At 33.3% G+C, this 24,257-nt stretch overlaps 1 protein-coding gene across 10 annotated transcripts in view; it reads left to right on the top strand.

Moving 5' to 3' along the window:
- The window catches only part of THOC2 (THO complex subunit 2), a 95,091-nt gene that overhangs the window by 8,236 nt on the left and 62,598 nt on the right, over positions 1-24,257 (top strand). For all 10 annotated transcript variants that reach the window (XM_069074035.1, XM_069074034.1, XM_069074033.1 and 7 more), the window contains exons 2-12: positions 2,537-2,595; positions 5,617-5,708; positions 8,010-8,061; positions 13,423-13,493; positions 14,063-14,184; positions 14,705-14,838; positions 17,513-17,679; positions 18,627-18,719; positions 20,180-20,335; positions 21,450-21,622; positions 22,617-22,812. In XM_069074035.1, coding sequence (XP_068930136.1) covers positions 2,537-2,595; positions 5,617-5,708; positions 8,010-8,061; positions 13,423-13,493; positions 14,063-14,184; positions 14,705-14,838; positions 17,513-17,679; positions 18,627-18,719; positions 20,180-20,335; positions 21,450-21,622; positions 22,617-22,812 — 1,315 coding nt within the window. The remainder of the gene's footprint in view (positions 1-2,536; positions 2,596-5,616; positions 5,709-8,009; positions 8,062-13,422; positions 13,494-14,062; positions 14,185-14,704; positions 14,839-17,512; positions 17,680-18,626; positions 18,720-20,179; positions 20,336-21,449; positions 21,623-22,616; positions 22,813-24,257) is intronic.

The raw sequence follows: 24,257 nt of genomic DNA, 5'->3' as shown, positions 1-24,257 counted from the left end.
TGTTAAGTTGAAAGCTTAAAACCCCCTTTTAAAACAATAGCTATGCTGTTATATTTTGCTGTTGGAGGAACTTGGAAAAAATAGAGACCGTTCAGTGTATTTTCCTAATTTCTGTATTTCTTTTAATCTTTTTCTTCCTATTGAAGAGGTTGATGAAGTAGCCTTTCTCTTTGAGCGCTAATAATGTTCTTTGTCATATTTCTTCCTGCTTTTTTCTAGGTGCCTCCTTTGTTAGTCATTTCCAGTCCTGCAACTTTCTGCTTCCTTGATTTCTACATACAAAGATGTTTAAATTACCGCATCTCAGAAAAACCCTTTTTGGATCCTGTTAACCCTTCTCTGTAAAGAGAAAGTAGAGTGGTATTAGGGTTAAGGGAATCTACCTAGGTACCCTATTTTCTCCTACCTAGTTAACCTAGGTACTCCAAATTGACTAAAGCAGGTTTTTCTTTAGAGCCTCAGGTGTTACATGATTTCAGGGCTAAATCTCACTGCCTCTCACTACCCCCCCACTACCCTTAACAAAACAAAATCAAACAAACTCAACAAATTTATGCCTTCCATTGTTTGAAATTCTTTGTCTTGTTTGACATGAGATATTTATTTCAATCTGAAATTTTAGATTTTTAAGGGTTATGGCTTCCTCTTCTGTAAAAATGAGTTGGACTAGATGATGTCTCTTAAGAAGGTCCCTTTCAGCTCTATGGTTCTATGAGTTATTCTTTTGAGTTTCAAAGTATAAATGATACCAGATATTCTGATGTTTTGGGTAGGTGATGGACATTAGAAAAGTAGAAGGATTGACAGGTTCCTTACTGGGGAGTGCAGGGGTTGAAGAAAGGGGAATGAAAGTTGGAAACTGGAATGTTTAAAGATAAATGTTGCCTTTCAAATCTTTTATCTGTGCCAGGACAAGTAGAAACTATAGAGAGGTGGTTTAACTTGTACTTTAGGGGAAACAGTTATGGCAGCTCTGATAAAGGGCTGAAAAGTGGGCATAGTTTTAGGAAAAATGGTGGCTGCCATGGTGGGGGCCAACAGTTTTCATATGGGTCAGACTAGATCAGGGATGGAGAACCTGCAGCCTCAGAGACCACATATGTCCCTCTAGGTCCTCAAGGGTGACCTTTTGACTTAATCCAAACTTCACAGAACAAATCCCCCTAATAAAAGGATGTGTTCTGTAAAACTTTTACTCAGTCAAAAGGCCACATTTGAGGACCTGGAGGGTCACATGTGGCCTTGAGGCTGCTGGTTCCCCATCCTTGGATTAGATGGTTATTGAAGGCATTGTCTACTCTCATTCTGTGATCTCTTGTTCAGTAAAGGTGTATTGGTAAATTAAAATTGTCCTGAAATGAAGTGGGAAGTATCATTTAAATGTCTCAAATTGCTTTTTGTTATTCAAATCTTTGGCAGAGTTGGGTCTCCAGGGCAGTTCTGTGTGGCCCATAGTGACTTCAGGTTTATTTGTCAGTCACAGAAATGTTAAGAGTACAAAACAGTGCATACATCATTTTTATGTCTGCATACAACATATAGTATCTTGGTACTATTTTAGGGACTTTTGGATGACCCAAATTTCTTCTTGGATCAGAAGTGTATTTTAACACAGGTCCTCTGTTATATTATCACAGAATATAAAGTAGATTAGGTAAAATGGGATTAGCTTTAAGGGAAAGAGGTCTAATATGCAGATCAGAATTTATAGGGACTAGTAATATTTTAAGTTTGTATAATCATAGATTTAGTTTTTTCTTTCTCCAAGCTGTGTCTGCCACTTCTGTGGTTATTTGAGTCCATGAAAATATTTTGAAGTGATAGTTGTTGTAGTCCAAAAGTTAAGTAAAATAATACTATTTTCTTTGGATGATAATACAACTTTATACATCAGGTTTTAAAAAAGTATAGGTATATGCTTTATAACTCAAATTTAAAATAGTTGTAGTTATTTATATTATTTGGTTCTCCTTTTTCTCGTTCTGAATCACTATTTAATACAAGCCTTCCCATATATTTTTTGAAGTCTTCATATTCATTATTACTTTTGGCATCAGTGCTAATTTAATCTTTTTAGTGACTAAGAAAAACAGGCATATATAATGTATACATAATGGAGTAGATTATACATATAGTCATTATTTGCTGTGATTTTAACATAATTTGATGGATATGTATTTATAACACTAAGTATAACTAAATTGCATTAGTAACTTGCTATGTGAAAATACTCTAGAATTGAAAGTCATTCAGTTAGTATTTGTGTAGCTAGGTAGTCATCTTACCTTTTGGATTTATCTATTTAAAAAATGGTAAAACTTGTTCATTAATATTACAGTGAGCAGGAATTAATTTAGATGCCAAATGTTAGTATTTGCATATAGTTTTGCACCCAATCCTGGTGTCATTGTATGTATGCATTCTTGTATATTACTTTGGTTGAAAGATATTGAAAGAAGCAGGTAGCTTGATATATTCAGGTTTACTTAACATGTCTAATCAAGTTGATACATGTAATATTTTTGTCTTATTTTAGTGTGCAGTTATGTCGAGCCCTCTGTGAAAACAAAAACCGTGAACATTTGATTTTCAGAGGTAAGTGCTTTAAAACTAGTCTGAATAAAAATTTTATAAATAATGATAGTCTCAATTCACTGTTTTGAAATGGTAAAAGCAAAAGTGGGAATATGACTTAATGGGCACAGGATGGCTACTCTAGTTTTTATTTTTACTTGTCCTACTGAGCATTTGTATTTTTCATGCTCTTTGAGAAACAGTTGTAAAATAGAGGAGGAATTTCATCATAATTCTTTTGTTGAACATAACATCTATTTTAGATTCCCTGTATATTAGGAGGTGTTTGCATTTTATATATACAGAAGAGAGGGTGTGTATGTATGTATGTATGTATGTATGTATGTGTGTGTGTGAAATTTGGGTTGCATTTGAATTCAAAACCTATGGCATAGGTAAGCTTTTTATAATGGGCTTATATTTATCTAGATTGTCTTATTCTAATTCAGTTAGCAGTTGCCATATCTTAAATGATCAGTGAGAAATAGGCCAAAAATAGACTGTTGTAGAAAAGAACAACTTTTTATTGTTTTTTTTAATATGTGGGATTTTTTGTTTTTGTTACATGTAAAAACAATTTTCAACATTTGTTTTTAAAATTGAGTTAGAAATTCTCCATCTCTCCCCCCTTCCTTATTGAGAAGGCAAGCAATTTGATATAGTTTATACATGTGTAGTCATGCAAAACATTTCCATATTAGTCATTCAAAAGAAAACAGACCAACATTAAAAACCCCAAGAAATATAAAGTTAAAAAAAACCATGCTTTGATCTATAATCAGATACCGTCAGTTCTTTCTTTGTGGATGGATAGAATTTTTCATCATAAATCCTTCACAGTTGTCTTGGATCATTGTATTGCTGAGAACAGCTAAGTCATTCATAGCTGATTATCTTACAATACTGCTGTTACTGTGTACAATTTTCTCCTGGTTCTACTTATTTATTTCACCCTGCACCAGTTCTGTATGTATTTTCAGGTTTTTCTGAGAGCATCTAAATCATTTGTTATAGCCACAACCTGTTCAGCCATCCCCCAATTGATGGGTATCCCCTTAATTTTCAATTCTTTGCCACCAGAAAAGAGCTGCTTTTTGTATTTTTGTACATACAAGTCCTTTTCCTTTTTTGCTTTTTTAACTCTTGGAATACAGATCTAGTAGTCCTATTGCTAGGTCAAAGAGAATGCATTGTTTTATAGGCCTTTGGGCATAGTTCAGAACAACTCTTTCGTCTAAGAAAACTGCCAGAAATTGAAGTTTTAAATTGAAGCAATTTTTTTAAATTGCTAAAATGCTGATGTTTAGGTGATATCTGGGGATATCTTAAATCTGTTATGGAAAACAAAAAGCAAAGGGAATGTTTACATTACAACTATGACTTAAATACTTTTTGAAGCTGTAATTAAAATGTATGTTTTAAAAAGCAGTAAATGATTAAATTTTTTTTCCTGTGTTAATTTTGTTCTAAAAGTTCTTTCTTATTTCAAGGTGCAAAGAATTTGTCAAATAACATTTTTACTCTTACCTTTTTAAGAAATGATGATTTTGGAGCATTGAATTACTCATTAATGCTGTAGTTCTATTATTTAGGGAGAGGAAAAACTGCTAGATTTCTAGGGAGTTGGAAATATTTCCTGTAGCATTTCTTATGGTAGAACCTTGTATCTTACATTTTCTTGATTTTAAAACTTATTTTAGATAAGTTCTTTATATAAACAAAAGTTATCAGATAATATTTACTAGTTTATAAAAGTGATAGGATAAAGTACACATTATAGACAAGATGAAATACAGATGAGATTTCCCTTCTAAAATTTGATGTTTAAAATCAAAGGTATTCCTTATCTCTGATGTAATGTCATTTCTTGCTATTCTTGGGACACTTTCAAGAATTATTTACTTTTTTTCTAGCTATTTCCTTGTAAATACATTTAATAAGATTATGATGAATGGTAGTAATATTTGAGTCATTCTTGACTTTTATATTGTCTATTCTACACATTATTTCATATATCCCCTTTTCTCAACTCATATTCTGCATGGCCTCATCACTTTTCACCTGGACTATTATTAGAACCAACTAATTGATTCCGTTTATTTAAAAGTGGAATTCCTTTAGTTCCAGTGCACACTGAGAACCTTCTGAGACTTTTCATTAGATTATGATTCTAATTGTGTTTCCTCTTTGGGGGAAAGGAATGTTGCATTGATGATAGTTATTTGTTCATCTTTTAAGGAATTAGTATAATATAACTGTAGTGAAGTTTGCTCCTTCCCCATAGCTTATTTTGTTTCCAGGCACATTTGTTTTCCTTGTATCTTACTAATTCCATTTGCAACTTATGAAAAAGAATAAGATTTTTTTTTTCCTTCACTAGAATGTTGCTTTCTTTTGTGGCTTGGAGCTAGCATAGAAGAACTGTTTTATGAATTTTTTTTTACTTTTTTTTCCCCACAAAAGAGAGCTGAAATATACTTTGTTATGTGGCGGGTTCTGGGGAGTTCTATGGTATTTTCCATCAGGTAGAAAGGCAGTGGAAGTGAAGCTTATAGTATAAAGGACCAAAATATTAGGTGGATGGATGTCCTTTTTTTCCTTACTATCCTCTTTGCTGGAAAGGTTGGGGCAGTGGGGTGGAGTATAGGGGGTGACGAGCCCAGTGTAGAGTTTCCTTGAACATATGTGTTTTAAACACTGTCCTTGCTATTTGCTATTTATAATAGTTGAGGCAGTAGTGAAGGGAAATAGAAGTGATAAAGATTTTGGAGAACGGTTCACTATGTGTTAATATAGATTGGAGAGAAAGCCAGGGTTTTATATTGCCTTTCACTCCTACTTCTTAAGATTTTAATTAATTGGTACTTAATATTAACATTTTAAAAACACCTTTTAAATTCACTAGTAAAAAGGAGTTAATGTTTCAGTTTTGATGTTTTTACAGCATTAACTAAAAGAATCTGAAAGTTAGGTGGAGTTCCCCAAGAAGCATATGTTGTATTCTAGTAATTGTGTATTTACAATGTATGTTTTGTTCAACAGATCTCCAGCAAGTTATCTATGAGCTATCATGTCACGTCATAAGGGGATCTCTAAAGCATGAACAAGCATCAAATGTTCTCAGTGACATTATTGTAAGTATATATATTTAATGGTACATTTGCCTTATCTCTAAAGGAAGAGAAGGAACAGTTTTGATACATGGTGCCTTTTGAAATAGAGGTTCTTCAGATTTATTAAGTTTTATCTCACTTGAAAGATGTTAATAATGCCAAATAACTTTGGTTATATAGAATTAAAATGTTCCCCTGTTGAAAGCAAAGCAGAACATATTTGAGGGGGAGGTAAAAGAAAAGTAGTATATTGTACTGAGCTAGGGTGAAGCTTGCTGAAGGTGAAAACATCACAAGTATCATGGTTAAAAATCTAACCAGTTAAAAGAAAAAATACCATGTATAAAGTTAAGCATTTTCTTGTTCTGCTTGTGCATGTAGGTTGGAATTTTAACGACTAGAACCAAGCAACTGTATTTTAGACTCTGCTTATAAAATAATGCATTGCTTTGTTCTTGAAATCTTTTGCCTGTTAGTTTCTACCAGTGTTGTAAATAATATTAACTTCGAAGAAACCAGATGTTAAAATTTATTCCACTCTATTAAAGGAATTGATGTATTTTATTTTCGTTTTTCTTTATTAGAATTAAGGTTTGTTTCAGATCAGAGAATGTTTCTGATTAATTTGGTATTTTATCTGGAAGATTGACTCCTAAATGGTAAGGCTACAGAGACTAAGTTAGTTCATACTTTTTTTTTTAGAAGTTTGTTTACATGTGGTCAGTTCATGCTATTAGGGAGTGAAATGAGTCAGACTGGAACAAAATCTCTAGAACAGTTGAAAACCACCTCTCTTGATGTTTCCTGGTAATTGGGGCCTCTTTGTCCCTGTGTACATTTTTCCCCGTGCTGCTTCAAGCCAGTTCTTTTCCAAGTGCTTTATTGGTTGGCAGAGATAGGGGCAAGTCTTCAGGTGCTCCTCAGTGCCTTTGTCTTGATTTTTGGATTGAAATAAAGTATCTTGGGGGTTTGGGGCAGCCTCTAGTTCTTTGGACATCCTCATACAATATGAACCTGGTACTGTTGTACTAGTCTGTAACATTCTTCTCATTCTGGGCACCACCCATAGCTAATGTGTAATATTTTAAAACTTGACTTTTGTTTTCTGGTGTTCAGGTAAAACAGTGGAATTGAAACCAAAGCCTATGACCCTTGTGAAACTTAGCATCAGAATAGCTGGCAATTGATTTTTTTTTTTCATTCTGAAATTTGGGTTGCATTTTTAGCATTATGTGTTTTTTTTCTTTGGGAGTGGTGGTGGTGTTTACAAGGAGTATATTTGAAGGGTTTTTGTTTTTTTTCAACTTAACCTACCCTCCAAATAAACTATTTTGATACATGAAGAGCATGAACGTTTTTTTTTTTGGCCATGTCCATTTTGAGTTCTCTTTTAATGCTGGCCAGGGTTGCTTGTAGTACTTGTTCCTTTTGTCATGGCATACATAATACATGCAGCAACATGGTCTGCTTTATATTTTAATTATACAAATGCATTTCACTTAGTCTATCTTAGCAGCTTGATTTTTTTTCTTAGACTCAATGTTGATTTCTATTAGGTCTTTGCAAATAGTTCAGTTAAGGTTGCTATAGTATTAGCCAACTACTAATTGCTGCTCTTTTACTGTGATGGTACTAATGGAAAAGAAGGTGATAAAATGGAGGTGGAAAAATGAGACTGTCCATAGGAAAATGCTATAATGCTCCTAAAGTAAGGTACTAGAAATGAAAAAAAAAAAAACCCAAACCCAACCCAAATACAGAGTTTCTCCAAAGGTAAAAGACATAATAGATAATTAGTAATGGATTAAGATAAAGATGGTGGCATCTGGTGTATATAAATATGTAATATGTGTCTTGAAAGAGTAAAGTTTATAGGACAGCTATATATTAGGGTTATTGGTATTTTTTAAACTACTACCCTGATGAAGTGAGTGTGATAGACTAATTTTTATATAGGTTAGTGTTACAACTTAAATATGAATCTAACATAAACTTAAATAAGAAATGTTTCATCAATAGTTCATTACCATTTTTTTTAGGTAGATGTGAGAGACATACAAGTGGTTTCTAATTTAGGATGCTGTTTGAAAAAGTTATACTTTTGTGCTGTTATACATTCTGCCAAATTATTTCATGATTCCCCTTCTCATCTATGATTTCTATAATTTCTGATCTTTTTAATTTTCTGGATATAGGAAATTCAATTGACGGATTTAAATACACATCGACATAGTGGTGACTAGACCTTTCAACAGTAATATAAAAAAAATTCACTTAAGGGTGGTGTTCTAATGCCATGATAATTATATCTTCAAAATTTAGGACTATCGTGAGGATATGCCCTCCATCCTAGCTGATGTATTCTGCATCTTAGGTAGGTATCAGTTCTTCATTTCAACTATGAAAAGAGCTATTTGGTAAGCTCATAAAATCCCTCCCCTTCCAAAACAAAAGATTCTACAAATGACTCTGGACCTATGTAGTTAACTGCTTTTTCTTTTTGGAAATTGGAGTGTTATGAGTGAAGAACAGTGATAATTCAGGCATTTTGGGTTTATTTACTCTTTTTTGATAGGTAAGGCATTCCAAGCAATTTAAAGTCGACTTTCAGGATGTTTGATGGGAATAGTAGCTAAATTATTTACAGTAGTTCAGATAAAATAACCTCCTATTTTGTTGTCAATTTAATAGGCAGGCTATCTGAATTTATGGTAAGGTCTAAAATTCTTATTTTCCTTAAATGTGCTTCATCCTCTTTAATGACTTTTTTTTCTCAAACAAGAATAGGTCATTTGAAAAGACTGCTTTAGTTTTGAAGTTGAGAAACTTTTTAAGCCAGTGAATAAACTAGATTTAGAAATAGTCAATTTTCTACTGCTTTTTCTATTGATTTTGCTTAAAGTAGGTAAGGAAATCTGATCCTTTTCTCATACTTTTTTAAATGAGCTGATAAATTTATGCTCAAAAAACATCTCATCTGGACTAAAATCTTGAGTACATAACTAGTAATGGTTATTAAAAGTTAGATTACATTTTACTTGTTTTTCACTTTTTTAAAAGAAAACATTGCACCACTTTTAAACACTTATTTGTCAGATAAAACAATCTTCAAGTTTATATGTTAAGTTTTGAATTACTACTTTGGCTCTTTGATAAATGTGTTTTTTCACAACTTGGTTTAGGATACCTTTGTCTCATTGAAAGTATACGTTTTGGTCTAAATAAGTGAACAGCTTTTGAAAATAACCTGTTTCAAGATGGCAAAAATGACATAGAATTATAACTAGCAGACCACAATGCTTAAGGGTTGTGAATGAGGTTTTGTGGAACAAGGAATAGAGTTTAAGTGACTTTTTCCATTAAATTCTGGTTGCTTGTCTTGAGCCTGTTGAATAGCGTATTGTGATTTCTTTAACATAAAGCATTTAAAAATGTATGTTGATTGTTAAAGACATAAGTCACTTTTTAAAAAAAAGCTTTTGTTTACTGGTAATTATGGTGTTTGGATTGTGATTTTAGAATTCTGACAGTTGACTTATTTTGTTAGAAATCATTGACAGGAAGAAGTCTTTATACTTGGATAATTCAGTAACATAATGCTTTATTCTCATGATGTACCTGTGTAAAATAATTATTTTCTAATAGATAAACTTTTGCGAATTTGTATTTGGTGCTCTTTTGGGGGAAATAACCATATTCATCCGTCTACATAATTCAGTTTTTCAGGAAGATGAATAAGATAGCTGGGTAACAAAAATTTTTCTTTCCCTGGTTCTTCCCAGGTGAAGATGGTAAAGAAATTCACATGCTCATTTAGGTATTTGGTAGGTAAAGAGGTAGGTGCCAGACTTACTGAGATGCATATTGGATTATATTGGGGAGAAAAGGGCTTCTGAGGTGGAGGTATTGGGATAATGGGCCTCCTCCCCCTTTTAAACAAAACTTTAAGAATAAAACGGAGCAGTGGCAAGAACGACTTCTATGACAGACCTAGGCTATGCTAAGGAGGATTAGCTAAGGGGTAAAATGACCAGTTTCATCAGATATTTCTTGTGAGGCCAGGAAACACAGGTTCAAAAGTGGATGGCAGGTGGCTGCCAGGAGAATGATTTTGATGTGAAGCCAAAGAGGATGGACCTGGGTCCCAGAAAGGAAAAGCTATGATTCCATAGAGATTTAGAGGTAAGCTTTGGGGCATGGAGGACTCGGGAGTATCAGAATATAAGTAGGTTAATGAAATGAAGGTCAAGAGAAGCCAACTGAATAGAAGGGATATAGTGATAGTTGGAAGTGTCTAGAAAAGGATAGATAGGTTGATAATTCTGCAACCTATGTAAAGAGATAAAGAGTGCATATAACTTAACTGTTGGTACTTTGGAATTCCCTTATTCTTCAATTAAAGATTAGTTGTGAATATTAGTACATCTGTGAATCCTGGCAATTCCTTATTGAATTTCTTAATATTGTGTAGTTGGAACTATTTCATTGTGCTAGCTGTCTTATTTTAAAAAGGAAGATTTAAAAAAAAAACATTGAGTGCTTTGAAGAAAATCGTGGAACTCTTAATTTTCTGACAAATTTTTTTTGTGGCTATGAACAGTTATATAAATTATGTTAGTTATTAGACATTTAGTATGATATATTATTGAGGTTTTGAAAGTACTATATAATTTTCGAAGTATTGGGGTGTGGATATCATCCTGGTTTATTGAAGGTTATGCCATATATTCTGACAGGTCTTGCCATGCAAGATAAGCTTCAGCTATGCTCATGGCAGTGAACCGAATCTGCTTTTTGAAGATCAGCCAAGCTTAAGTATGGAGAGGTTCCTTACTAGTAGTTTGGCTGCTTGCTGATTAATTTGTTGGCTATGGTAATTCATTCAGCAAAAAACTATAAAATGGCTTTCAATCTTCTGTGACCCCTTTTCACTTATGCACTCATGGTGGCAGAATGGCAGAAAAGGGGAGTGAAAATACTAAAGATCATTGTTTTTAGACAGTCTATAAAACTTGGTAGTTGGTATTCTAAATCTGACAGTTTTGTTTAGTGATTATAAATGGGCTGAATAATATCAATCTTGATATGCTTGCTCTGAGTCAAGAATTCTTTACCTTTTTTGTGTCAAGGACCCTTTGGCAGTCTGGTGAAGCCTGTGGACTCCTCAGAATTAAATTTTTAAATGAATAAAATAAACTGCATAGGATTATAAAGGAAACCAGTCATACTGACACACAGTCATCAAAAATTTTTTAAAAGGAGTAACAGATTCCAGATTAATAACCCTTGTTATGAAGCCAGGAGAAAGAAGTCAATGGCTCTCAGATACTCCTTGGAGATACTAAAAATAGAATTTGTGGGGTTATATTGTACCCAAAGGGAACAAGAAACATTTCATGGGGCATCTGATTATCTTATTTTGAAGAGATTGTGATAAAAATTAGCAAAAGAAATACCATGAAAATAGTGATAGTTTTTGCACTAACCTCTGCAGAGGATGAAGTAGTAGATTCTATAAAGAACCATATAGCACCCTCCAAATTAAGAAAACATACACCTTGATACTTGGTGATTCAGTTGAAAGGTAGGAATGGGTGAGAATGGTGAGAAGTATATTGGAAAACATGAACTAGGAGTAAGGAATGAAAGAGGCCAAAGACTTGTACACTACACAGAAGCCTCACATCTTTCTTTCATGAATACTTTTTAAAGGAAAAGAACCAGTAAATGATGGACATGGTTTAATATCCAGTAACATCACAAAAAAATTAGTTGTATTAAATTTAAACAATCATAGAACTTGAGAGTTCAAAGGGTCCTTACCAGTCACCTAGTAGAACCCATATGTGATTTCCACTAAATCATAACATATGGGATTTCCACCAAAACATAAGTGGTAATCCAGTCTTTTCTTGAAGACAGGAAGCAACTTGTAACTAAGTCATTCCTGACTCAGTTGTCTATAGTCATATTGATGTCTTGTTAGAGCAGAGGTCAGAAATGGCATACAATTAGAAGAAAGAATGAACTATCAAAAAGAAAGGAAGAATTATTATAAAACAGTTGTCATAATGAGGCCAAAAGTGACTTTAGTCAGCAAACACTTGACTTGCCAAACAGCTAAATACAACACTAGTAGAATATATACTCATTTGAAAAATCTTATGGAGAATGATATTGAAAGATAATGACCAGTATTGCCTTATAAAGCAGAGATAATCAGTGGAGGGCAAAGCCACCTTAAAGAAAATTTGGTCTGTAGTCTTAAGGAGAGACATGCCAAGGGCATTTAAGAGTGAAAATGGAAGAACAACAAACAGAATAAAGGTGGGAGAGATATTACAGCCTTCTTGTAGCAAATTTTCTTTCTTCAAGGACAGTGTAGCTACCACACTTGGTATCACAATCCTAGTTTTACTTAACAGAGGTACTAAAGAGACCAAAAATGGAAAATCAGCTGGATTGGAGACAGGTGTACACTGAGGATCTGGAAGGGTGAAGTGGCACCATACTTAGGAGGGTGTTTAATTCATAAAGTCACTAAAAGAAGGGGGCCCTTATAATTATAAAAAAAGGTAATTGAGAGCTTTGACTATTGATGTTTATATCTACTTGCTATATATATGCATATATCTCTCTATAGATATAGACATATATAGTACAAAATAAGGTGATTGTGTTTCCCACTATGATAGAGGACATCCAATACAGGGTGTCAGGTTGGTGGATTCCCTACAAAAGGTAAAGTTCTACAAATATCAGCATTCACCAAGGATATTGTGCTAGTCACATCAAGTCTTAGAATGTTGGAGGCTCTCCTGCACTATGTTGAAAACTAACAAAAGAGTTTGGGCTAACTATATACTTGGGAAAAGGTAAGTGGATGAAAAATGTCTCTTGCCCAGATTATGAAAATCAAATTGAATGGGTAACCCCTAGGGCTTATCTATATGTGTATGTGGGACAATACAAATGGACAATGAAGTTAGGCCCAGAATTAACTAGAAGGAGAACGAGCTAGATTACCTAGAGAAAATTTCGAAGGTCTTTTAAAACATATCACTGTGGCAGGTTTTTAGGAGGCAAGAATATATGGATAGGGATGGAGAGGTTGCAATTTGCATAATTTGAGGAAGTGTCCAAATCAATGAAATAGTAGATCCTATTTGAATATTTGGGGTTTTTGTGTTTCTGAATAGCTTAAAAATGGTTAGACTGTTACATAAGCCAAAGTCACTTTTTAAAATCTATAGCTGTACCATTTAGAATAATAGAATTGGAAGTGACTTTAGATGTTTACATGTGGTATTTAACCTTTGCTTCAACACTTAAGTGATGGGGAGCTTCATTATTTTTGGTGGTAGCTCATTCTGTTGTTGAACAGCTCTGGTTGTTATACATCTCCCCCCCCCCCCCTTTTTTGTTAAAACAAGAAAAACCTTTCATTCGAACTTTAAGGGCCATGGACTGTACTTTTTATACTGGCTAGCCATCTTATGAATATGTCCATTGGTCTTAAGGGAATATGGATCCATCACTACCACTCAGAGAAAAAACTGAAAAGTATATACTCATTTCACATATAGGGGTTAGTAACAAACTTAAAAATCAAACAGGTTGTTTTGTAATAATTTTAAATGAGGTAAACAACCTTGTTTGGAGAAGCTAGAGGGTTAAAGCTTGCAATAAAAACTATAAAACAATTAATTTTCTTTATCTTTGTCATTTGTCATAGATATTGAGACAAGTTGTTTAGAAGAGAAAAGCAAGAGAGATCATTTTACACAGTTGGTGTTGTCCTGCTTGGTAAGTATGTCCTTCAGAATTTTTTTTCTTTGCTGAACTTTATAGTTTAGAATGTGATTGAATTTTCCATGCTAATATGGGGCATGCAGTGGTAATAACTTGAAAGAGTAGGGAATCTGATAATTCCCAAATCAAATTTGACTATGGGATGCATATGTGCTTATATTTTTGGCTATTTTGACATTCTGGAAATTCATAAAACTAAACAACAGAGTAAAACCTAATTAATCCCTCACTGAGGGGGTAGATCAAATCTTTTGCTTAGTTCCTTCTTGATCCCTGTTAGTATACAAGTTAGTATACATTTATTAAATTCTTAATATATGCCCATGTCCCAGGTAGTTTTCTAAGCATTAGGGAGACAGAGAAAGACAGAAACATAAAGGTCTTTAGAGTTAAATTGCTTAAAAGTCAGAATTGTTTTGTGGTGAGCTATATATATATATATATAGCATTTGATTTTAACTTTTTAGAGTTAAAACAATGCCTTGAAGTAATGGAGAATAAAAATATGAACTTGAACACTTAGAAAAAAGTAGCCTTTTTTTAATCACTTTTGTTTTATGTAGTATCTAGTTTCAGACACAATCTTAAAGGAGCGTTTGGATCCAGAGACATTGGAATCTTTAGGGCTTATTAAGCAGTCCCAACAATTCAATCAAAAATCTGTTAAAATCAAGACAAAACTTTTGTAAGTATATGCATGTCATGTTGTAGATTAGGTGGTAGAGTTAATTGATATTTTCAGTTCCTAATTTGTGTATGTTGGTTATTTTTAAAGAACAGGGTATTTGGCATTTTTTAAAATTTTACTTTTTGAAGTAGCTCAAAAGTTAGGTCAGTGGTTAAAATTTTTGTCTAATAATATAAAACATAATCTAATCACTGAATTAAAATAATTTCTATTGTTTTTAATATTAACAAAATAGTAACTAAAAGGTGATTTTCTAGATTACAAAAGAAAGATAATATATTTCTTCCAATGTCCTCTGCCTGGTGTTATTTTTTGGATTTCATCATTATATAAGAAAAGCTAATATATTTTTTGAAAAGTAGTTTTTTATTTCTTTATCCCCTCTTTATGAATCTTACCCATTGTTAAAATAGTACAACTTTGTGAGATATCATAATCCAACAAAACACATTACAGACACACACACAAATATTTGTTTAAGTTGGTCTTATTTACTTAACTGTTTATCTACTTTCAGTTATAAGCAGCAAAAATTCAATCTCTTAAGAGAAGAGAACGAAGGTTATGCAAAACTGATTGCAGAATTGGGGCAGGATTTGTCTGGAAACATCACTAGCGACTTAATCTTAGAAAATATCAAATCTTTAATAGGTAAGGCATATATAGCATTTTATATGTACATTTTGAAAGAACTTTTTTTTTAATTGCCAATGAATATTCATAGAAAATGGCCAAACCTTAATGTACTCCATATGCTTTTTTTTTTTTTAACCCTTATTATGTGAAGGAGTGTGCTATAGTGAATAGAGTCCTGAACCTGGGTTCAGGTCCTTCCTCTGATACATATAATTATGTGACCAGACAAGTCACTTAATCTCTCTCAGCCTCAGCTTTTTTGATGTGTATAATGGGGATAATAATGCTTGTAATTATTATAATACCTTAATATATAATAATACCTTACAGGATTATTATGAGGCCCAAAGGAGAGACTATGTGAAGTGCTTTGCAAATTTTAAATCATCATATGGATTATGATCATTCTATCATTGGATTAGACTAAGGATTTTCATTTTTTTAGGGAACTCCCTCAATCTGTGCACATCAGCTCCTTTTCTGCAACTTCTAGTCTTACAGCGCTAAGCCTAGGGCACTGAGAAATTAAGAGATTTGTCTAGGCTTATACAGTCAGTATGTGTCAGAGGCTGGACTTGAACCCAGGTCTTCCTGATTCAGGCCAGCTCTCCTTCCTGTGCTATGTATATTCTCTCTTCATCCTGTCATTACTAGTAAAAAAAAAAAAAAGTTAAAGGCACTAAGCCCTTTGCACTCCCTCTCCCCTCTTTAGTCCCAGGCAGAAGATAAGATCTTCATTCCCGTTTTATTCAAGGGTGCTTTTTAAATTTATAAATGTTTAACAAAATCCAGAGAATGAGAAGGCAACTTAGTCTAGTGCTCAGCAGGAATGGTTTCCCTAAATTCTAGATCTAGTGATATATGGTCCCTTTCATCCAGGGCAAGGGTTCTTAACCTATTTTCTGTGAACTTAAAAAAAAATGTTGGTTATCGTATTTTAGTATAATTAGTTTGCTTTGCAATCCTCTGTGCTTTATTTTGTGCATTTAAAAGTGTTACTTTGAGGAGGGTATCATAGACTTCACACTGCCAAAGGATTCCATGGTATGAAAATGTTTTAAGAAGTACTGCTCTAGTGTCACTCAGGATCAGGGTTGAATTTTTCACTCAGACCAAAGGAACTTAACTCTTCATATACTCTAGATCTTAAGGAGATATTTTATGTCTTCCTTTAGAGTTTGAAGGAAATGAAAGAATACCAATGACATTTTAAATCCTTTGACAAATATTCTCTGAAAAGCTCTCTTTTCAGGAAAAACTAGAAGGAAATAGTCTTAACAACTTGGACAGAGTTAAGAGAAGGCCTCTTTTGTCTTTTAGAGGTAGCTAAATCAGAGTTTCTGTTTTTTCTTCTAACTTTTTAGAGTAGCCATTTTGTTCATATACTTGCATAAAATAGCATTGCTTGATCATAGTCTGTTAAGAATATAATTTTTTTTTGCTTTATGCATTTCCTTGACTCTTAGTGGTTCATCAACGTAATCCTCTGATGTTAATAGATTATGGTGATAATGATTGTTTGTCTGAAGCAATGATATTATCTCTGATAAACTCAGACTGGATATTCTGGAAGCCCTCTAATGTGGCTAACAATGGGTCTTACATAAGCAGATACTTGGGTAGGGCAGAGAGCATATGCCCTCTGTACTCCCAACAGTTGCCAATAGATAAGGTTTTCCAGAAAAACAAGCTTAGTAAGTAACTGGGTTTTCCATCCACAAGAAATGGCTTGTTACTTCTTAAAGCTTTAAAATTTTTCTAAACCTCTGTTTTGGTTACTTTGTCACCTTTTATCTTAGTTATTGATCATGAGTTATTAATTAAGCTGAGTATCACAAACTTTATTATTTGGTTACCAGCCTTTTTTTCTCTTGGAAATTATAATCTCAGATAATAAAAAAAAGGAAAACTAAATTCATATTTCAAATATATATTCTTATTTCAAGTATAAACTTTAATAGAGCCAGTTATTATCTACTGTAATTTCTAAAACATTTAAGACGTACAACTCATCATATGCCTGTTAGTCTACTTTTTTCACATAGATATTGTAGCAAAGGCTATTTTCTGCTTCTGAAAAATTAGGTGACTATATATTATACTGTCTGATTTCTAACTGGTAATTATTCAGTGATTTCAGTTTTTATAATATTTGAAAAATTCTGTTTTCAGAAATTTAACTTAATTCACAGAGGAAGGATAAAGAAGTGGATAGAGCTTGTTTCCATGTGAACCATTCTATATTACCTGTTTTGAAGACTCTTTGCCTTTGGCTTATCTGAGGGGCTGTTTTTAAAATAGAGAAAAATATAGTTGTTTTACCCTTAGTCATTTAAGAAACGGATATTTTTAGAGAACCATTTTACTTTGTTAAAGAAAATTCACAATAAGATTAAGAAGGATAATCTTAATTTTGAAATCTAGTTTTCTTGTATTATTTAGATTTGAATTTTCTAACAATTGAAGAAGTACCTGACTAATGGCAATTGGGTGATTTCACCCCCACTCCCCCAAGTAATATCTCAAGATAATTTTTATTTTTAGCCTTCCCTAGGCTAGGAATAGAACAGCACTAACCTCACTTCCTGTCTGTTGTTTTGTGTGTTTAAGTTGTTTCTGAAAGTCTCTGCTTTACAAGAAATGATAAGCATTTAATTATAAATTATTGACCTTACTATATCTGTTATAGGATGCTTTAATCTGGACCCGAACAGAGTTCTGGATATCATTTTAGAAGTCTATGAATGCAGACCAGAATATGATGAGTTTTTTGTACCGTTAATAGAATCCTATATGTGTATGTGTGAACCACAAACACTATGTCATATTCTAGGGTTCAAATTCAAGTTTTATCAGGTATTATATTTATATCTTAAAATATCACTGATTTATATATGTGTTAATCTTATATTTAAATTTTCTCTTGATTAAATGGCATTAATTGATACTGTTGTAATATAGTAAGCCCTTTTAAAAAATACTAATGGTTTTATTCTTTTGGTATCTTAATTATGGTAGGAGAAATCTTTAATTAGCAGCTGAAGGACCCAGTGGACTGTTAGTTATTTTACTTTAATAAAAAAAAAATTGTTATTCCCTTGGGGTCCCTTAGGAGGCAGGAGAGGGGTGGATTCATTTGTTTCATTTACCCCCAATCCCCCACAAAAATCCTCAAATCTGAGAGAAGGTAGAGCTTTGTGAGGAAAGATTGGGAATGTGGAAAGGGAAGACCAAGATAGAAAAATTCTTTGGAGAAAGAGGAGACAGGCCAGAGAAGAAAAGTAGTGACTTCTCTTGCTAGCAGGTTAGCTATTCTTTTCTTATTATATTATTATATAATATCCTATTATATATATTCTTATTTTCCATCTTTTCCCTGATTTTCTCAAGAGAAGAGAGATACATAGGTCCCAGGACCTTTTGGATATAGAGATAGGAAGATAATAGTGCTGTAGTATAGTGCCCTTAACTGTGTTCTCCAATAGTAGCTCAGTGTTTAATTATTATTGGAATCTTACCATTTAGATATCTATTTGTATCAATAAAGTATCCCCTTTAAAAGTGTCAGGTACTTAATCTACCTTTGAGCTAGATTTTTTTGGTTTAAATTATTATTGATGGTCATAGCAATAGTTGATTTGATATAGTACTTGAAGTTTTGTAAAGTAAATTTTTAATTTAGACTTCCTTGGGTTCTCTGTTCTTTCTACTAGATCATACTATATGTAGGAGAAAGATTGCAGTTTATTTGATTTTTTTTTAAGTAGTTCTTTTGTTAAATGACATTCATTAATTTTTTTAAGGAACCAAATGGAGAGACGCCAGCATCTTTATATAGAGTTGCAGCAATACTTCTGCAGTACGATCTTATTGATTTAGACGATCTTTATGTTCACGTAAGTTATTTAAACTTAAGAGAAAAGAGTATTGTCTGCCATTACACAATTGAGAAGTAGGAAGAGGGAGTAAAATTGTTGAGGGACTAGGGAGAGAAGTATAGTACTTCGTAGCATGTGGCATGTTTAGTCCTCGTAAGTTAATACTTTTTGTTTAGAAGTTAAAGTTTGAGTATGTGCAAAGATGACTAAACTCAATAAACAGTACATCTAATGAGGACACATGGATTGTCCTCAGACTAAGGCTTCATTTTGTCATTTGGGAATATTCTTTCCTTCGCACTGTGATAATATTTTTAGGCACTCAGTTGGAATGGGAGCTACATCATTATATCCCCTCTTAATGTAAATTGTAAATCTGTGATTTAAACTAGGGGAAGGTTACTTTGGTAGACTCATGGTTTAGAATTTACCCTGGCAAAGTGGGATTTATGAGGAAATTTTCTTGGGCTTTGGATTATGATAATATTTTTATGTGTCCTATCACTTGAAATTTAGTGTGTCTAAAATTCACTGCGCCCAAGTAGCCTTTACCTCTCAACTTTGCTGTCTCTGTCACTAATAAACCAATTCTTCCACTTTTTCAGGTTCTTAATGTTTGAGACAAAAGCTTGTTTTAGAATTCTTTAAACTGACAGATGTCATTTAAAACTTAGAATTATTAAATCCTTTTAAATTAGTCCAAAATAAGTCACTATCATCCTTTAGAAGCATTAAAGGAGAATCAATAAGAAAACCTATTAGGAGGGAAATGTAAAACTGTGGGCATAAGTATAGGTGGAACTTCTAATTTTGAATTCATCATGTTTTCTTCATAAAGTCCTGGAATCAAAGGTTTAAAGCTAGTAGGGTCCTTAGAGGTCATCTAGTCAAATTTTCTCATTTTATAAAGAAGATTAGAGGGGTTAAGTGATTTTTGCCTATGATGTCATGCCTAGTAAATAGCCGAGTCAGTTTTTGAGCTGTTAGGATTATGAATCCAGTGCTCTTTACTCTGTCTCTTTGTACTCCTTTACTCTATCTCCATTTTATAGATAAGGAAACTGATAATTATATCAAGTAACTTGCCCAGGGTTGCATAGTAAGTGTTGGATGTAGGATTTGAGCCTAATTCTCTCCTGATTCCAAGATCAGTTTTTTTTTTTTTTTGCTTTTTGGAGGGCAATTGGGGTTAAGTGACTTGCCCAAGGTCACACAGCTAGTTTTTGTGTTAAGTGTCTGAGGTCGGATTTGAACTCGGGTCCTCCTGACTCCAGGGCCAGTGCCCTATTCACTGCACCACCTAGCCACCCTTCAAGACCAGCATTCTTACCACTGCACTATGGTGACTTTTGGGGAAAATTTTGGAAGTTCTTGAGAATTCATTCTCTCCTTCCCCCCCCCCCCCCTTTCTGGCTTTTTGATATGGGCAGGTAGTTGAGATTATCCCTTTTACATAATTTTCACTCTTATGTGTATAGCTTCTTCCAGTGGATAATACCATTCTTGATGAGCACAAACAAGAAATTGTGGAAGCCAAGCAAATTGTTAGAAAACTTACCATGGTTGTCTTGTCTTCTGAAAAGATGGATGAGAGAGACAAAGAAAAGGAAAAAGAGGAGGAGAAAACAGATAAGGTACTTAAAATATACTAGTAGAATTGAATACTGCACTTTATTTCTAAACCAAAAAGAAGAATCCTCGTGAATGGAATCAGTTTATGGGCATATAAATTTATAAGTATTCTTGATGCCAATGAAACCTGTATTTTGGGGGATATTGCTAACTTCTAAAATTGACTATGACTATCTTTTAAATCTGTTTGGCAGCTTTCCAAAAGGCTGATCACCTTTTTTTTTTGTAGAAAGCTTAAAAAGTATTTATGAAGGGACCTTCATATGAAACTCAAGGGTTTTAGATATTTGTGGCAGATGTGAACTAAGATAAGTGGTGCTAAATTGGTTTAATTCAATCTACAGGTTATTTTAAAATCAGATGAAGAAAACATTTCATCTTCCACAGATAATAAGGAATGTAGGAGGGTTTTTATATAGTATAGTATGTATTTATATATAGTATATATAATTATATAGTAAAATTTAAATGTAATCGAAATCAGAATTTTTTTTTTTTGGCAATCTAATAGGATTGAGGCAAATTACAATAAAAACCCTGATATTGGGGATTTATTTAAGAAAACAACATTGAACCCTAGGACTGGCTTTCTTTAATAAAGTACAATGGTAATCAATTTCAGAATATGACCTGGAGATAATACATAATCCTCAATTCAGGAAAGTATGCAAATTAGTTTTTTAACCCAAAAGATGCTTAGGTAACCAGTTCATTCCATTAGAACATTATTTTACTGAGAATTGTGATCAGCTGTTTAATATATTTTTGAGGAACTGTGCAGATCATATTTTGTGGGCTTAATTATTTAATCAAGAATATGTAATCCTAATTATAGACTAATGAAGGCTTTAGTATCAACATAATTACCGTATTAATTTCCTGCTGTCATTTTTGCTGATTTTTTAAATAGCCCAAAACCTTAATGGTACTTTTATCAAAAAACTTTTTTTACCTTTTAAAATAACTGATTTTACAGTTATTTTTCCTTTTAATGTTTTAAAATCAATTACAGTTTTAATTTTCTAAAAAACTTATGTTCTATGTATGAAAATGGTTAATGATTTTAATAGAAAAAATATCTAGATTTTTTATTTTGTCTGTGTATTTGTTTTTTAGCCACCTGATAACCAGAAACTTGGTTTATTGGAAGCTCTCTTAAAGATTAGTGATTGGCAACACGCACAGAGCATTATGGATCAGATGCCCCCATTCTATGCTTCTTCACACAGGCCAATAGCCATTGCTCTTTGCCAGCTTATCCATGTAACTGTTGAGCCCCTCTACCGAAGGTATGTTATATATTTTACTAAGCATTGAAGTCCTTTACTGACTTTGATGACAATGAAAGATACTGTTTTATCAAATTGTACATTCTTAACTTACAATGAAATGAAACATGCGTAGTGTATAATCTCAAGAAATATTGCTAACTAGTGGTCAAATGCTCTCCTCTCATCTAAACCAGGTTTAGCACATGCATATGCCAAGAAATTTAAGTCATAGTGATACCTGAACCCTAGGTCTTTGAGGAGTGTGAGAACTTGTTTCTCTTCCTTTTTTCTGTCTATTTTCCTGGTCATTAAGGTTTGTGTCTAGTGTCAACTACCTCAATCTTATATTAAATAACTCTGAAATTCTCATTCCATGATATGCAGGCTGCTGTTTGCACCATTACCATCTCAACCTCTGTCCTTCCACAGTTATTTTGACAATCCCAGGAGTACTCCAAATCTGTGGGACTGCTTAGGAGCAGTAGCAGTGGCATCATTTATAAAGTCTTTATTAGCAACCCCAACTTTTGGATACCGTAAAGATATTGGCTGTTATCTCTATTGCCAGTTGGGCTGTGAGAAAATCTCCTTGGATAGTGTCTTCTGTGAATCTGCAGTCGTCCAACTGCCTAACAGAAAACATACTGGACTTAAGGTTCTGCCACAAGTCATATGTGAAATTTGACCCCCTTCCCTGTATCTCCCCAATAATTAGTATAGAAAGGACCTGGATCAAAAAGTATTAACACTTGATTTAACACTTAGCTATATCTATATCTTTGTGTTTCAGTTTTCTGTGCCATTGAGGTTTATCCCTTATTTTTCTTGATATTTGTCATGTTTTTTTTTTTTTTTTGCACTGTGCATAGATCTTTGGTTTGCTAGTCTAATAAAATGAAATAATGGAGATATAGAGTAACTCAGTGTTTAAAGTAAATGTGAATTAGAAATTTTAAAACGGTGTAGGTATCACCTGTAGTATAAAAATTGTTTTATTTCTTGCTTTTTGTAGAGTTGGAGTACCTAAAGGTGCTAAGGGATCATTTGTTGCTCTGTTACAAAACAAGCGAGCACCAAAACAGACAGACAGTTTTGAAGATATGAGAAAAGAAGTGTTCAATATGCTCTCTCATCTTGGTCCCCACCTTTCTCATGATCCCATTTTGTTTGCAAAAGTGGTGCGCTTAGGGAAAGCATTTATGAAAGAGGTTAGTAAAATTTCTATTCTAAGAAAAATATTTCTTATGTGAAAATTTTCTGTTCTTAGATTGTATATGAAAGTGTCTCGCTCTGAAAGTAGAGCATAACTTGGACCTAATTTTTAAAAACCCTGTGTTTGGTGAGATAAAGTCTAAGGTGGCCTTAGTAAACCAAGTTCACTCTGGGTAAGATGCTACACTAAGAAACCATACTTTGGACTAGTAATTTTGTGGTAACTCTTAGGATTCTCCTTATTCTCTGGGATTTTCTTTCAATTAATTTTTTTTCTGAGTTTATCCTAAGTGGGGAAAAGAGCATTTTAGTCATTCAATGAAAGAAGGCCAGAGAAATGGAAAGCTTTTGTTCCCATAACTGGTGCTAGAGTGACAGGGAGCCTGCTTGCTGCCAAGGCACTGTGCCGACCACAGTTTGTTTGCATTGTTCAGAAGTAAAATTTTGTATTACTATAATATATAAACCATAGTACTTTTTCAGTTACTTATTATGTATTGCCTACCATTTATAGTGTTTCTATGGAAAAATATTCTGAGTTTTAAACTGATTAACAAGCTTCTGGAATAAAATTTTTTGGGTTATAATTTTCCATATGTACACTACTTGCCCATCTGTCCATGGAGGGACCAGGACTTCTGCTGTCCTGTCAACCCTGGTGTTCACTCTTGAGTCCACTAGATACCTGGACTCTTGATGAACTGTCTCAGACACTGCTGATGGATTTGTCCAGACTTTGTCTGATGGAATGCTTCCCTTTTTATTTCTCCTAGACTAAATGCATGATCACTAATTTGGAAAGGTTGGGGATCCTAGTTTAGATATGAAATGATGTAAGTAGAAAAAGCAGTAAGTGTAGAATTGGATTCTGTACTCAGTAGTTTTCTCTCTAATTTTATGGGAACAAAGGAATTTTCCCTTTCTAGGTCTAAGTTTTCTCATCTATAATAAATGGCCTAGACTGGATAATATTTAAGGTTCCTATTAGCTCCAGTATTCTTTGTGTCTATATCAACCTTAGTCCTGAGATAGATTTTTTTTTTAAGCTAGAGAATTTTTTTTCTTTTGCGGAATCATACAGAAATTAAGGTAGTTAAATTTTATGTGGTCAGTGATTATCTATTTCATGCTGTTGTATTATGACATAAATGTTTGTGAATGATGTACGTATTAGAATTTTCTTCTGTAACTATTTAGCCTCTTCACTTTTGGTGTAATTGGACTTGAAAAGCTTTATTGACGGCTTTTTCTCTTTGTACTACTTATTTCTGGGCAGAAAAACCATCCCAGAGTGAACTCTCCTTTGTGACAAGGAAAATGCTGAAACACAAAGATTCCATACAGTGACCTTGTATGGAAGTATTTACAACACTCTGCCCTTATAGTCCTCTGCACCTGCAATGAGGAAGGAAATGTGTTTCATTATATCTTGTATTTTTTT

Source organism: Petaurus breviceps, unplaced genomic scaffold, assembly GCF_028583685.1.
Source record: "Petaurus breviceps papuanus isolate PSGF00001 unplaced genomic scaffold, PetGlider_PUasm1.0 90881, whole genome shotgun sequence".
In the NCBI taxonomy this organism is placed as follows: Eukaryota; Metazoa; Chordata; class Mammalia; order Diprotodontia; family Petauridae; genus Petaurus; species Petaurus breviceps.
This window is presented reverse-complemented; position numbering and strand designations above follow the sequence as displayed.